Source organism: Dipteris shenzhenensis, chromosome 33, assembly GCF_047967505.1.
Source record: "Dipteris shenzhenensis isolate YYH24624 ecotype China chromosome 33, Dip_SZ_1.0, whole genome shotgun sequence".
NCBI lineage: Eukaryota > Viridiplantae > Streptophyta > Polypodiopsida > Gleicheniales > Dipteridaceae > Dipteris > Dipteris shenzhenensis.
In genome coordinates this window covers 22058895-22075324 of record NC_141628.1, presented here as the reverse complement: position 1 = coordinate 22075324, position 16430 = coordinate 22058895, and the positions used below count along the sequence as shown (strand labels likewise).

The following is a 16430-nucleotide window of genomic DNA, read 5'->3' as shown; positions in this document are numbered from 1 at the left end:
TGGCATATGTGCATATACCAGATGAGAAGAGGAGAAAATTAGATCCGAAGGCTAAAAAATGTGTGTTTATAGACTATGCTCAAGACTAAAAAGGCTATAAGCACTACAATCCCTCTACTAGGAAGACTTTGATCAGCTGTGATGTTATTTTTTATGAGATGGGATCTTGGTATGGCAAACTTGATATAGTGGTTCTACATCAAGCCTCAGATGCTCAGTTGAATGATAAAAATCAGCCACATACTACTTCTATGTCAGAAGCTACATCCAGTGGTGATTCCACTGTGAGTCCTTCGTCAGGCTCAAAGGGTAAGATACCCTGTTGACAGGTTGACATACATTGGGTTTGTGGCAAAACACTGTGCATACATGGCAAAAGTTGTGGGACATACAGAGCCATCTAGATTCAATGATGTTGTGCATGATGAGCAATGGCAGATAGCCATAGATGAAGAAATGGATGCCCTTGCCTTGAATTAGACTTGGTATTTGGTTGAGCTTCCTGTAGGAAAGACACCCATTGGATGTAAATGGGTATACGAAGTGAAATGTAAGTTTGATGGATCAGTAGAAAGGTATAAGGCAAGGCTGGTCGCAAAGGGCTATGCACAGAAGTATGGTTTGGATTATGAGGAAACCTTTAGTCCAGTTGCAAAGAAGGCTACAGTGAGGATGGTAATTGCTTTAGCTACTGCAAAAGGATGGAAATTACATCAGCGGTGTAAGCATATAGCGACAGGCAGTGGAATAAAAATAGTGATGGGTGGCAAAATGAAAATAGCAACATGTGGCATGATAGACATAACATGATGTTTGGAGGGATACAAATATGACCACGGGTGTGGGGGTGGGTTCACCAAGCTGGTGGCAGAGTAGCAGGATAGCAACCATCATTGGGATATCTCTAAAGTCATGGGTCAACGATTGCCAAGTTGGCAGGGTAGTGAGAGGGTAGTAACTCTGACACGCATTTAATCAAGGTGGTGGGTTAGGCTGTGGTCAGAAGTTAGGTCGGTGAGATAGCTCTATGGTGCTAGGTCAATGGGTTGAGCGACGGGATATGGCTAATGCACCGGTCAGTGGGATATTTGGTCGACGGGATAACCCTATGGCACCTCCATTCACTGATTACCCTGCATTCAACGACTGTACTCTATGGATGCTAGAAAGAATAGAATGAACTCATATATACTAAAGGAATAGAAGGGGTTCATCAAAGGAAGACACCTAATGGAAGTAATAATTAATATTTGGAACGGATGTGAGTTGTCAAAGGAGACTAAGTACGATATTTTCTTTTTCAAAGTTGACTTTGCAAAGCTTATGATCAGCTAGCATGGTATTTTATCAAATGTCAAGCTTTATAGGGCATGGATATTGAGACTACATATGTATCCTTTGTTATAAAACTACTCTCTAATGCATCTGCAAAAGTATGTGTCAATGGAGAGATGAGTCATCCTTTTCTTTAAAAAGATCAATAAAGCATGGTTGCCCTTTATCCTCCCTACTTTTTGCAATTATTGTAGTCTCTTTGGGATGGCTCATCGACAATCACTACAAAACATGGGCCCTTTTCTGGCGGCCTTTTTTAAACTTTTTTATTTTTTTGGACGGGCACAAAGGTCGTTATTTACGCCGCTATAAGCATCGAAAAAGAACAATCGCTATATAATCGTTGCTATATAGCGACACTAATAAACGTCACTATATAGCCACACTGGTAGTCGTCGCTATATAGCGACACTGGTAAACGTTGCTATATAGTGACAATTAACAGAAGCTTAAAAAAAACATTAGTGGGGCTAAATAGGACCACAGCAAGCCCTGTTTTGCCCCACTAATTTTTTTTATTTAGTAATTACAAAAAAATGTTTTTTACTACAAAATTTCCCTTGTGGAAAGGGTGATACAAAATCACTCAAATGAACCGATCGAGTGACAGAAGCATATACATGTCGAAGATATACAACATTGTTTGTTACAAAATTACCCTTTCGAAAAGGGTGATACAAAATCACTCAAACAAGCCGATATACACATGGTGAAGTATATGCAAACTACTACTACTACTACTATTGCTGCTGCTCATCCGAATCATCGTCGTTGTCCTTGTCCTCATCTTGCTGGTTTGATCCTTGGCCCTCGTAAGTTGCGCCTGTGATCCCTGGCCCTTGTTAGCTATGCCTAATCCCTGGCCCTCATCAGTTGTGCTTGATCCCTGGCCCTCGTCAGCTATGCCTGAGCCCTAGCCCTCATCACTGCTCACCTCTATTGATGGGACACTCGAGCTTTGATTCTAAGAGTGAAACCATATTAATTGGAAATTAGATTGGAACTTAAAGAATAAAACAGTTTCAAAAATGAGATTACAAGTAGGACTAGACTTATACCATGTGAGCAGCCACCTTAGCCCAATTGACTGTCGCTCCCATTGCCTCCTGCTCAATAAACCACGGCCTTGTTCCTATGCAAAACATGTGTCTCGTCTTTGCGTCTGTAGGAAGGTGACCCATCACAGCTTGCTGTGGGCCCAATTTACGAGAGTTAGATAAAGTGCATGCAATATGTAATAAAACAAATAGAACAATACATTAAATGAGAAGAAGTAGACTTACCACACTTGCCTCGAACGCCAACCATCCACGTGCACCAAAGTGCGAAGTACCTATGGTGTTCAGTTGTCTCCTCATAGCCCTCCTCTGACTCTCTAAAATTTCATGATGGTCCATATTTTGCTTCTTGAAGAACTTCCAATCTGCTTTGTCTACCCAGCTAGGTTTAGCCCTCCCCTTTGAGATGGAAGTACGCAAGTTTGACCTACGATGCTTCAAGACCAAACCCATGCACTCTTGCATGTAATTCTCATTGAACTCCCAATTTGGGGGGTTAGGGTATTTTTCTTTCAATTCATCAATAATTGCTTGCTTCTTTTGGTCATCTTGATACCGCCAGTTAGTAGCTATGCCACTCTTGAAGTGGTGGCTCATCAACCGCCTCATGGTGGCCATCACTGGTATGCCCTTTTTATCTTCTATTATCTCTCCAGTAGTCATGATTTGATAGGATAGGTTCTCGATTGGGTAAGGAGGACTCATGGTAGTGGCAAAGTCAGAGCGAGTGGTGTTTGTGCAAGCGCTTCCAGAGCGAGGAGTAGCAGTGGGAGTAGGAGGGGGTAAGGGACCTGACTAGTACTGGGTCTCGAGACCAAGTGGAGACCTATATGGATGTGAGTGTGCTAACTCGTCTACATCTCCTAAGTCAGCATAATATAAGCAACCCCTCCTACTCTTCCTTCCCTTATGATGGGCACGCCTAGGTGATGACCCCTCAGTCAAAGGGGCTAGAGGGGATAGCTAGGCAGTAGGTCTAGCCGTGGGTGTAGGAGAGGGAATTGCTGAGGTCCTTTGGGATAGCAGAGAGAAGAATCTTGCTACTTTGTCATCGGTCATCTGTGCGACAAACTCGTCGAGACTCTCGACAAAGCCATGGGCTACTAGCAAAGGAGTCCCTTGAGGGGTAGTCATAGTGCTACATCCGAGAGGAGTCGAGCGAGGGGTAGTCACAGGGGTAGGCCCCTAAGGTGTTGCCTAAGGGGAATCAAAGTCCTCTAAATAATAGAGATCATAATGTCTCCTCCTACGAGGGTTTTCGTAATTGTCAGATGTGTGACGTGATCCCATGTCTAAGGTAGACACAAACACGAAAACAAAAATGCATAAGAGAAAAAAGAGAGAGAGCATATTCATAAGAGAATACATTGAGAAAGCATACGCTTATGCTTATGCATAAGCATATGAGCATATGCTCATGCATAAGCATAAGCATAGGCATAAGCATAGGCATAGGAATATGCTTATGAAAAGAAGAGAAAAAGAGAGGGAAAAAGAAGAGAAGGAAAGGAGAAGCAGAGTGAGAAGGAGAAGGACATGCATAAGCATAAGCATAAGCATAGGCATAGGCATAGGCATAGGCATAGGCTTATGCTTATGCAAAGAAGAGAAAAAGAGAGGGAAAAAGAAGAGAAGGAAAGGAGAAGGAGAAGGAGAAGGACATGTATAAGCGTAAGCATAAGCATAGGCATAGGCATATGGTTATGAAAAGAAGAGAAAAAGAGAGGGAAAAAGAAGAGAAGAAAAGGAAAAGGAGAAGGAGACATATGCTCATGCATAAGCATAAGCATAAGAGAGAAGGAAGAGGGAAAAAGAGCATAAGCATAAGAGAAAAGGAAAGAAAGCATATGCTTATGCTTATGCATGAGCATTTAAGCATAAAAGAAAAAGAGAGAAAGCTTACACATAGGCAAATACATATGCTTATGAAAAGAGATTGAAAGAGGGGAAAGAGGAGGGGAAAGAGAGAGGAAAAGAGGAGAAGGAGACATATGCTCATGCATAAGCATAAGCATAGGAGAAGAAAAAACATATGCGAAAGAGGAAAAGAGAGAAAGCATATGTTTGAAAGGGGAAAAGAGATTGGAAGAGGGGAAAAAGAGATTGAAAGAGGGGAAAAAGAAGAGGGGAAAAGAAGAGAATGAAGAGGGGAAAAAGAAGAGAAGGAAAGGAGGGAAAAAGAGATTGAAAGAGGGGGAAAAAGAAGAGGGGAAAAGAGATTGAAAGAGGGAAAAAAGAAGAGAAGGAAGAGGGAAAGAAGAGGGAATAAGAGAAGAGAGGGGAAGAGAGGGTTCCTACACCCATCACGCTGGAGGCCAATGCAAATAACAAAAATAACAAAAGGAAAAAAGAGGAAGCACTTTCTTACCTGGAATAGTCCCGCTCGGTGTTTTGTGGACTAGCCCTACAAAAGAGAGGAAACATACCATTTTTCAAATAACTAGTTAGAGGAAGGAGGAGTTTAGAGAAGCAACTTCTCAAAGAGATTGAATTTAGGAGACAAGCATAAGTCTACAAACAAGGAGAAAGCATAAGTCTACAAACAAGGAGAAAGATCAGGAAGAGAAATACCAAAAAGAGAAGAGGTAAGTCTTCTTTCTTTCACTTAATCTCGTCTTTTAACCTCTGAAAATCAAGCATGAAAACTAGCACATATCCTTAGCAATACAAGGAGAAACATGCTTCAACACTCACAAAATGAAATCTCACAAAAAATGAACCTACATTACTTAAAGAGACTCACCTTCTTGAAAAACTTCTTTTCACACAAGCAGAGAGGGAGAAGGGTGGAGAGGGAGCACAAGTGTTAGGAGAGGGGCTGCATAGGGGTAAGGAGTGGAGAATTAAGAAAAGGAAAGCAAGGTCATCGAATATAAGGTGGGAGTAGAGATTTTTTCTTTTTCTACAATAGAGATGCCAAAGAAAGCACCACACGGGGTTTCAGGTTTAAGCCCCCAGCATCGCTATATAGCGATGCTGGTCAGTCGCTATATAGCGGCATTTATATCCAAAAAGCGTCACTATATAGCAATGGAACAAGGTAAAGCATCGCCACATAGTGACAGAATAGGGCAAAGTGCCACTATATAGTGACGGTTTAGGGCACTTATTGTTAGAAGAGAGAAAAGGAGCTCATGGGTGGCTATTTTTTGAATCTTAATAGATTTCCTTACAGCTCATGTTGTGATTTTGGAAGTGTGCAGATGAAAGAAATGAGTGGAAGCTCGTCAGATGATGCACCAATGCCTGGGAGTACAGAGTGGCTTACGGAGAGGTTGTATTACCATTGCACTCATTGCAAGCACGAAGTACAACATCAATGTCGTATTGTCATGCGCCACTTGCGAATGTATGGAGAGGAGCCCGAACCAATACCCACTGTTGGTGTTCCATGTGGTGATGGATCATTGGTAAGTCAATGCTATTTGAGTTTGTGATTGATATTGGATACCATTATGACACGAAACCTTGAGACAAGATCTTATATTTACACAAAATCTTGAGACTAGGATGAGCATTGACAAAGAAGTCATAAACCACATGTAGGTAGCCACACAACAATTACAAAGCAGGCACAATGCAGTGTCACTATTACACACGGGCCCTATTTCAATGCTTAAGCACCAACATTTGGTGTGCATGGGGTGCTAATCGTCGATAATCAAAGCGGGATTCTCGTTAAGTGTTGCTATATAGCAACTTTAGACAAGTGTTGCTATATAGTGACACTTATTAGACTTGTGAATGGTCATTATATAGAGACACTAGTAAGACAATTTCCTATAGCGACATTTTACAGCGAGTGTTTTTTCCCATACCGACCTTAAAAGATAGTTTTTTCCATTAATAAATTTTTTTTCCTTTTCATACATGTTTGATCCTTTGAGAGAATAAAAGTACAAGGGCATGTACATCAAGTTTTAAGCTCATATATTCAGGTCCAATTTTGAGATGAAAAAAATCAATGAAGAGCATTTACATCAATGGCTTCAAGTCTAACATGCCAAACAAGTCTATCTTTAACTCTATACTGAGTTGATCCCCTATATCATCATCGTACTCTAGCATGATACGTTCACCTAAGACTTGATCATCTTCTTCAATAAAGTGTGGTGATTCTTGATGATCGTCATCTTCTTCCTCAATATCATGATCTCCATCTTCCTCCCGTACAATGTCATCATTATGTGCATCTTCCTCTTGGCTCATATTGTGATCTTCATCTTCTTCGCTAGATCCATCTGGATCAATTGGATCCGGCATTGGTAGTGGCATCTCCATATCCACATCTCTATCTTCAAAATTTTGCTTACTTCGTGGTGCAACTTGGATCACGTACCACCATCTTAGATCAGAACAATTTGGATGAAAAACCACCTATATTGAAGACGGGTGCCAAATGCCATCAATTATATATACGAAATTATGCTTAAGTACATGTATCAATGGATCTTTAAAAATGAAAGCTTCTATTAATTAAATCATTAGTATGCACCTGTTCACAATGCTCGGGAAGAATAAAAGTATCACTTTCATTGGTCCAAAGTTTGGTGGAGTCTATTGCAAAGAAACCGCTACTATCTTTTGTCACTGTCACATGGGGACCATTGTAAATAGTTCTAAAGCATTTTACATTAAGAATGAAAAGACTAAATTGTGTGAAATCAATTTCATAGATTTCGCATGTGGTTCCACAGTATTCCAACTGTGTATTCCAACTGTGAGGAGAGAAGATTGGTATCTGAAGCACTTGCTCAGCTATCTTGTGTGAAGTTAGCCATGACTCCACAATCATACATGACTCTCTTTGAATTGATGCGTTCCACGCAAAAATGTCATCCATATGACCATAATGCAGTGTACTTTTTGTACTACAAAAGAGCATCATTAAAACAATGAAGATGCATCTATTTTATAGCGTATATTACCACAAATAATTACTTAATTATGTTAAGAGGTAAGAAACTTACATGCATCATACATCCAGATGATAACTCTCGCTCGCGCTCATTTATTGTCTCTCCATCGCATTCGGCTTTACATAGATCCAGTTGATCAAGTGACATGTGAGTGGGGAGAAGGGCGAGATCCTGTGGATATGGTTGCGATCACCTATAAATTACTTTGAATCTCTTCCTTACAGCTATTCTTTCTGCTTGGGCCACTTCATACCTCTCAATCCACTTCTGCATTTCCTTGCTATTGAGGATACAAACCTTATTGAATTTCTCCATTTGCTCTTCACTCATCTTTCTTTCAATCCCTTTTCCTTGGGGAACCTCCCCAACGATGCGATCATCATCCTTGTTATGCCAAGCCCGTAGCATATCAGGATCTGTGGATGCAAGAAACTCCATGATATATACTAATGACTCTTGCACAAGCCATCCCTCTGCCATGCTTGCTCCTGGTCTTGCTCTTTGTCTTACAAATCCGTTCAAAGTTTTCATAAATTGCATGAGAAAAAACATCCACCGACTATGAATGGCACCGCAATGGCCACCTCATCAACTATGTGCACAAGCAAGTGCACTTGAGTTGTCATAATGCTCGAGGGAAAGTGCTTCTCAAGCAAGTATACAGCTTCCATGGATTCAACCCTAGCCTTCTTGATGCTCGATATGGAGATCTCTTTTTGAGATATCCACCTATTTCACATGCCCATGTAAGATATATTCATAATCAGTCTATAGATTATTTAGCTTAAATTGAAGAAAATGCAATCAATGTGATTTGATAATAAGCATACCTCACAATACCATTGATCTTGAATATAGAATTTCTAACATCTTCTTGTAAGCACCCTTTTACTATAATTGGGGGATGAACTATCAAAGCAACAAAGAAGTCATGTCAATAATATAACATAATCATAATTATACTAACGCATCACGATTATCGGTACACTGATCCTACAACTTAGAATACCTGTAAGACCTTGTGCCAATCATGGGACTTGAGCCCACTAAGCTTATTGTCCTTTGAAAATGCTCCTTTCAAGCAATGCATGTACCCTATGGGTGTTTGAAAAGAGGCAATGTTTGCCTTGACCGCTACCTCCTCTCTCATGGGGAGGATCCATGTTGCTTTCAAGAGGATAACTTTTCCTGAAGCACGCACTTGGGGCCATAAATGAGACATCCTATTCATAGCACGCAAGTCTTCTTACACTCCTCTCGAGTCTTTGGAACCAACCTAGTGTGCCCACTTGGGTCCCTTGCCCTCTCCTACTCCCACTACTACTCCTCACTCCGTAAGTGCTCACAGTGACACCACTCGCTCTGACTCTACCACTACCATGAGTCCTCCTTACCTAGTCGAGGACCTGTCCTATGAAATAATGGTTGCTAGAGAGATAATAAAAAATAAAAAGGGCTCAGGAGTGATGGCCACCATGAGGCAGTTGATGAGCCACCACTCTAGGAGTAGCATAACTACTGACTGGTGGTACCAAGATGAGGGAAAGAAGCACACTTACCCTCTTGTATAGTTTTCCAATAAAACCACCTAGAGGTTTTCTATATGCTTACTCTATTTGTTTATTGATTTGTTTGCTAAATAGTTTCTTTAACTAGTGGGCCTTAAAAAGTGTGTTTTATTTTTGCATCTAAAGTCTAATTTTGGACTTGGTTAGTTATTTCTTGAAGAAACTATAATTCTAGATACTTGATAAAAACACTACTCAGAAATCATGCTCAAAAGTTTTTGCTCGGATTATGTACGTACTCCTTAACCTTATATACAAAGAGCTCTATAAATCCTAAACCCTACACCCTACAACCTAGATCCTAAACCTTAGAACCTATATCTTAGACCCTAAAATATAATCTCTATACCCTAGAATCTATATTATAAACACTAGTCAAACCCTAGTCGAACCCTAAAATACAAAAATTTGGTGATTTGTGCAATAGGCATGTGCAACATATTGGTGGGTGCAACCCCAACCTGTTGCACAAATCACCAAAATTTGGTGATTTGTGCAACAGGTTAGGGTTGCACCGTGTTGCACATGCAACAAGTTGGGGGATATGCAATAGGTTAGTGGATGCACCCACCACCTATTGCATAAATCACAAAATTTTGGTGATTTGTGCAACAGGTGGTGGGTTACGATTTTGGGTTTGGAGTTACGGTTTAGGATTTAGGGTTCAAGGTTTAGGTTGGGATGCACATCAATGTATTTTGTTTTTTGATTTCAAGTGTGAGATTTGTTGGCCTTTTTTCCAATTGCTAATGCTTTTTTTCTAAAATTGTTATAGGTATTTATCCTAACAAAGGGCTTAGAGGTGGTGTTATACAAGAAGAATAAAGTCGTAGGATTTGGACAAATATATAGCCTTGATCCTATGAATCTCTAAATTAAGAAATCATGATAGCTCTAAAGACTACCATAGCAGCATGCTTTTAGGTACTGAGGACATTATAATAAGTGATGTCAATGCAAAAGAAGTTGCAAGTGACTCAAATATGCTCACTGGTATAGAGGACATGTCTTGTGTTGCAAGTGACTCGAACATGATCACTGGTATAGAAGACTTGTCTAGTGTTGCAAGTGATCCAAGCATGCTCACTGGTATAGAATACTTATCTTGTATTGCAAGCGACTCAAACATGCTCATGGGTATAGAAGACTTGTCTTGTATTGCAAGCAACTCAAACATGCTCACTGGAATTATTGCTATTAATGATCATGGTCATGATGTTGTCATTGGTGGAATGGAGGGCAAAGATGGCAGAACATCTAATTGTGAAGGGGAAACAGCTCAACCACAAAATTCAAGAGGCATTGACAACAGGTTGACTTTAATGAACAAGTTGTCTACTAGATTGCCAATTCCAAGATATTATAAAGTGACATCAAATAATTCCCAAGGGCACTTTGCATTTTATTTTAGAGATGAAGATTCAAGAGAAATAGATTCAATGCTAGATAATGGACCCAAAACTCAGAAACATAAGACACTACTCACAAAAAGAAAGTATGTGAGTGTCAAGAGAGGCAACGAATCATGGCACCAATTCCAGAACCCAAGAGACATGTAATGTTATCTAAGGAGAATATAGAAAGGACTCCTATGTGCATTTGTTGCACGAAACTTTGAATAAGAAAAGTTGCAAAGATGATTGTGAAGCCATTTGCATTAGCATTTGGATTAAGACAAGGACTAATAGACATAACTATCTTCTTCAAGAGTTTTCTTGTTTCCTTCATCAAGGTGATAAGGACTCAAGGACATGACACTATAAACCCAAATTGAAACCCATGGTTAATGGGACATCCATATGTAATCGAGGATATCAATGGTTAACTGGACTATCACATGGTACATATTGGACCATCTTTGCAGAGGTAAAAGACAAAGTGGTTTATAAAATTCATGGAAATGCCTACAAGCTTAAAGGGAAATGCCTACAAGCTTAAAGGGAAATTGAAAAATGCCATTGAATATAGAAAATGTGAGCACAAGCAAGGAAAATATATAAGATGGCGAACAATCCAAGGTCATTGTTTGCTTGGGTGTAGTTATCAGTATTTTTCTCTTTGTAGTTATCAGCCTATATACACAAGATGCGAGGTAAACATCCATGTGCAACTCTGACCTTCTGTATTACTTTTATGATGGATGTTGCCACTTAGTTACTATCATGTTCATGCAAGCAATTAATCAATACAAAGCAAAAGAGTCAAAATCTATGCACTAATACTTTGTACAAATGTGCTTTTAGTCCACGTTTACCCTCCAATGGTGATGGGGTATGTCTATACCTTGATAATGTTATTGTATTCTGATCCATGCCATCAATGGTAATACACATGAAGTTTTTAACATACACAATAGCTTCCTCACTCCAAGAGGCATACAACAATCTAGCATCTTGCACATGAGTTAAATGGAATGTCAACATTTGCTTGGGTGTAGCCAATCATGAAACTATTTTTGGGGCCACTTTGAGGTAGCGAACACAAACACATCTCCACTCCTGACAACAAGGTGCCAGTAGTCGAAGTATAGTCGAAAAGTAATCGAACTACAAAAAACTATACGAGATGTAAAAGAACAGAGAGTAAATCTTGCAAAAGGTAGTATGCTTCTTGTATATTATGTTTTGATAGAGAATACGTCAACTCAACAACTCAAACTCTCAACAGGAGCTGATACAAGGTTTTATAGACATCTGAGATCAGTCTGACTGTTGTAAGGCAACAATAAGTTTCAAAATGTAACAGTCATAGTCAAAAACATTATGTGGTGCATCATGCCACTAAGGAGTGATGTTAGGAATAATTACAACTATCCCTACAGTTACAAAATGATCCCACTACCCTGTTCTAATAACTCCCTCTTACCAAAGGTGTATTTAACCTATCCCATGGTTAGTGTCCATGTGGGTGGAGGCTATGCACCTCCCATCCCTCCTTGCTTATATGAGTTGGTAAGGCATGCATCGGCGATGATGCTTTTCCTCGTGGTGAGGGCATCATCTGTATGAGCAGCCTTATCGAATTTTATACCGTTGATGCTATGTACATATGGGTGCTAATGGGTCGGTACGGCTAGTGTAGTCTGTTTTGTGGGTTGATGGATTGAGGGCGGAGTGAGGTCGAATAGGCCGGACTTTGTTGTAATTCATGTGGAGAATTGTACTCGAACTACAGGGTCAAACAATCAGACACGAGAGTCATGAACTAGAGTGGGCAGATCAGATGTAGGACTGAATACACGAACAAGGCATCGGAGACTCCAAAAAGTTAGGAAAGACACGTGTGGCGCATGTGCAATGGATCGGAGTTGGATTTGTTTCGTTTGTCATTGCCCAGAATTCAAGGTTGTCTTGGAGAACCCATTGTGCTAGTTCTTGGAGTTATAGCTCCATTACCTATTTTTACGTATTACAAGAGGAGGTCTATGATGACCAGCGCATTGGCAAATAGAAGGAGACTTACTATGAGAGCCATTGCACTAGTTCTTGGAGTTATATGTTTTTGTACCAAGGAAAATGTATTTCCTTATGCAACCAAGAAAAATGCAATTGACGATATGGCCCTTGAGGAGTCTCCTTTAGGAACAAGGGCCATATCAACATGCCATTTTTGTCCAATGGCATCCTAGAGATTGTAAAATGCATGTCGATATGGCCCTTGCCCCTAGAGGGGACTCCTCAAGGGCCATATCATCAATTTCATTTTCTAAAAGTTTAATTGTATTTTTCTAGATGTATCTCCATGTAACCACAACAGTGAGTCATTGGAGCTATTTTAGCACTATTGGTCATAAACCAAGGAAATTATAGTCCTAAGTTTTACTAGTAAATATAAATGAGGACAAAAGTACAATTCATCAAGTGAAAAGTGAGCAAAAGAGATTGCAATGTACATCTACGTCCATTAATAGGTTATATAAAAATTAACAACTTATACCGTGCAAAAATAGAACATAGGATCTTACATTTATAAAAACTCAACAATTGCTGAGAGCCTTTTTAACAAGAGTGCATACTGAGAGCCTTAAATTGAATAAAAAGAGCTTACATAAATGTAACTAAAACTTAGTAATTGCTGAGAGTCTTAGAGACCAAAACATTACATCTAGTGAGCCAAAAGATCGTCGAGAGGCTTAGAGGCTAAAATATTACATCCAACCATTTCTGAGTAGCTATGAGCCTCATCTGAGCAAGAGGGAATTTGTACAACTCAGTATTTCTGCTAGTCTAGCTTGTTGCACTAAAATTTTTTAGGGAACCAAAGGAGGAGACGATGGAGAGGCCAAAGACCATGCACATTGCTAAGACTCAGATTACAACTCCCCCAACAAGTTGAGAGTACTCAGCTATGAAAATACTCTAGCCTTTGTCGACGTCTAGGGGGAACCCAGCACAACCATAAAGAGGCCAGAGGTGAGCATGTCATCTAAGGTGGTGACATGCAACTATGGGGAGAATCGACTGTGAGAATGAAGGGTCTCCACTAATGCGTCTACTTCAGGTGAGTGCAATGCAATCACCTTATATGAGAAGGCAGATAACATTGGGATCAAAGTGCATCGAGGGGAGGTGGTAGTAGACATGGTGAAGATGAGTGGGTGAGCAGTAGATGAGTAGGGGAGGAGATGAGTGATGAGAGTTGGAGGAGGGAGCATGGAGCAAAGTAGACCAAGGGCAAAAAAGAGCTAGAAGAGGAGTGTGGAGCAAAGTAGCAGAGCAAGGGCGGATGAGAGCAATGTAGTAAAATGCCAAATGCCACGGATCTTATATATTATAAAGTTTGAGCCACTGTGGTGGTTACAGCCTAGGTTAGGCCACCACAATGGAAGGCTTAAGCACCATCCCAACTGGCCTGGTAATGATGAAGCAGATGCCATGTGGTCGGTGAGTAGGCCACTCTGGTGGCTAGAAATCAACTGCCAGCCCGATGGAATCTTAGCCATGATAGACGTGGCTGATGAGAGCCACCATCGTCGGGTAGTAATTCACACAAAAGTAAATCATAAAGACTAATCACCTCTAATCACTCATTAGTACTTCACTGAGCATGCAAGCCCGATGGTGGCTGGTAATTTGTACTGCACTCGTAGTCATCATGCATGCTTAAGCCCAGTCGTGGGTGAGAAGGCCACTGGGGTGGCTAGTAATTAACTGCCAGCCCGGTGGAATCGTAGCCACGATAGACATGGCTGATGAGAGCCACCACCATCGGGAAGAAATTCCCATAAAAGTGAACCATGAAGCCTAATCATCTTTAATCACTCATTACCAGGCACTCTAGTACTCTACTGAGCCTGGTGACTGTAATTAATTGCTAGCCCGTTGGAATCGTAGCCACGATAGACATGGATGATGAGAGCCACCACCACTTGACAGTAATTCCCACAAAAATAAATCATGTAATTCCCACAAAAATAAATCATGAAGCCTAATCACCTCTAATCACTCATTACCATGCACTCTTGTACTCTACTGAGCATGCAAGCCCGATGACTTGTAATTTTTACTACACTCATAGTGATCATACATGCTTAAGCCTGGTGGTGGGTGAGTAGGCCACTGCAGTGGCTGGTAATTAACTGACAGCCCGGCTCCCTACTTTGAGTCCGTCTCTAGTGCTCTTATTCTTCAAATGTATATGTTTTTTTAATTTGGCACACACCTTGAGAACAGCATTTGCTGTGGAATCACACACTACAACTTGAAAACTGTTTTTGTTGTAAACATCCCAAGGATCGGAGTTCTCTCTCCTTCAAATATATATGTACGTTAATCTCTTATTTGAACTCACGCACACCACACCACCTTAAAACAGTTTTCGCTGTCAACTCACACACACCACACCACACCTTGAAAACAGCTTTTCGAGGGAATTTGTACATGGGTAGCCTCTCATGAGGAGGGCGAGCACCCTGCCGCTTCTCCACCACAGTGAGCGTACTGGTTTTGAGACCTCATCCTTGCCCCCCAAGATTGACTTCTCCTCGTGCTCTCGCGCTGTTGTAACCTCTGCAGCTGAACTTCCCATTGACGCACCCACGCAGACGATGCTTGATCACTGCCTTTCCCTTTGGACCACGATGCCACCCCTCTCCCTGCAACAGCCTGTATACAAAACGGGTGGAACAGCTTATAGTCGTACTCTGCCCTCAGCTCTGGGTCTGACAAAACTTCGTAGGCTTCTCGAATTTGTATAAATATCAGAGCGCAATTTTCTTTTTCTGGACCTGAACCCCAGCAGACGTCTGGGTGATAGCGCCTTGCTAGCTGCCTGTAGGCAGTCTTAATCTCAGAACCACTGACGCTGTTTTCAAGCCCCAGTACCGTGTAAAGAGAAGGAGGTTTCGCCTGTATCTTCACAGGTGTATGAGCAGTAGCTGCGCTGCATGACACAATACCAGAAGGGTTTGCTCTTGGATTGCGGCTGGAACGTGGTTGCGATTGAAACAAGTTGCTGGAGACATGAGTGGAGATGGAGCGCGGAGAAGAGAAAGACGATGCAAGCATAGTGAGAGAGAGAAAGCGTGCGCCTGGATGACAGAAATCACAAGGATCTGAGCTGGCCGGGGGGGTGATTGCTGCAGAGCGTGTTGGAGGAACGGAGCAAATGGTATGAAAGTTCTACAATGACGTTCGGCAGGATTGTTTGCAAGGAAATGGAGCAAATATTGCAAGGCGAAAGCTCTACACAGATGGCTTCAAGCTGGACCTTCTTATAAGGAGATGGCTTCAAGCTCTTTTTATTGGTGATGATCTTCACAGCTCTTCAAGCTCTTTAATTTCTATTGTGATGATGATTTCTTAGACTCAGGCCGGCACTCACCAGCGGGCCCGATTACGACACGTTTTTAGCCCACAATCAATGGGCTTTTCTGTCATCTCCCTTAGCCTCATCTATTAATCCACGTTTTCGGAAACCATTGCCGAATGGGAGCCGGTACGTTCAACGTCAGTTTGACTGAAGGACGCATCGATCGAACCTTCGATGATGGGCTCCAGCGCGAGTTTGAACTTTGAAGCACCGAGGCCTTCAATCAAATGAGTCAAAGATTCGACGAGTAGAATATGCAAAACCAGGGGCGGCTTGCAACCGAGCACTGCAGGAAAACTTTTTATTAGAAGGGGACATTACACCGTTCTCGTACATTTTTCTATTTGGACGTACATAGTGATGCGGTTTAGCTTGTTCCGAAGCATTTAAGAGTTTTGGGAAGTCACGTAACGTATTTAAGAAGGCACATAACTATTTAAGAGGGAGAGACACGTGGAGGAAGAGAGCTCTCTAGCAAATTGTTTATTTTGGACTTCTTATCTTACTATCTTATCTTATATCTTATCTTCTTATCTTATATCTTTGGGAGGCACAAGATCTGCCAAGTGTCGTGCAAGTGGGAGATCGCCATGTGTTGGATGGAGGGAGAAGGGGAGGGCCTTGGCAATAGGAGAGTGGACACATTTCAAAATTTGAATCTTCCGCCCACCTTGCAGCAGGGCTTCAACCTTCTTCGTGAAGTTTCTTGGGACTCATTCAAATGTCCATTGCCTCCTTCC

General features: G+C 41.2%; 1 protein-coding gene across 1 annotated transcript; it reads right to left on the bottom strand.

Moving 5' to 3' along the window:
- Positions 1 to 14771: 14771 nt before the first annotated feature.
- LOC147879831 (chaperone protein dnaJ 20, chloroplastic-like) lies at positions 14772 to 15386 on the bottom strand. Its single transcript, XM_087371613.1, has one exon. It carries the CDS (start codon positions 15384 to 15386, stop codon positions 14772 to 14774), a length of 615 nt encoding a protein of 204 aa, XP_087227739.1.
- Between the last annotated feature and the right edge of the window lie 1044 nt (positions 15387 to 16430).

What these genes read in the sequence shown, in the direction of transcription:
- LOC147879831 (XM_087371613.1), bottom strand. Translation starts at nt 15,386, where the DNA reads ATGCTTGCATCGTCTTTCTCTTCTCCGCGCTCCATCTCCACTCATGTC.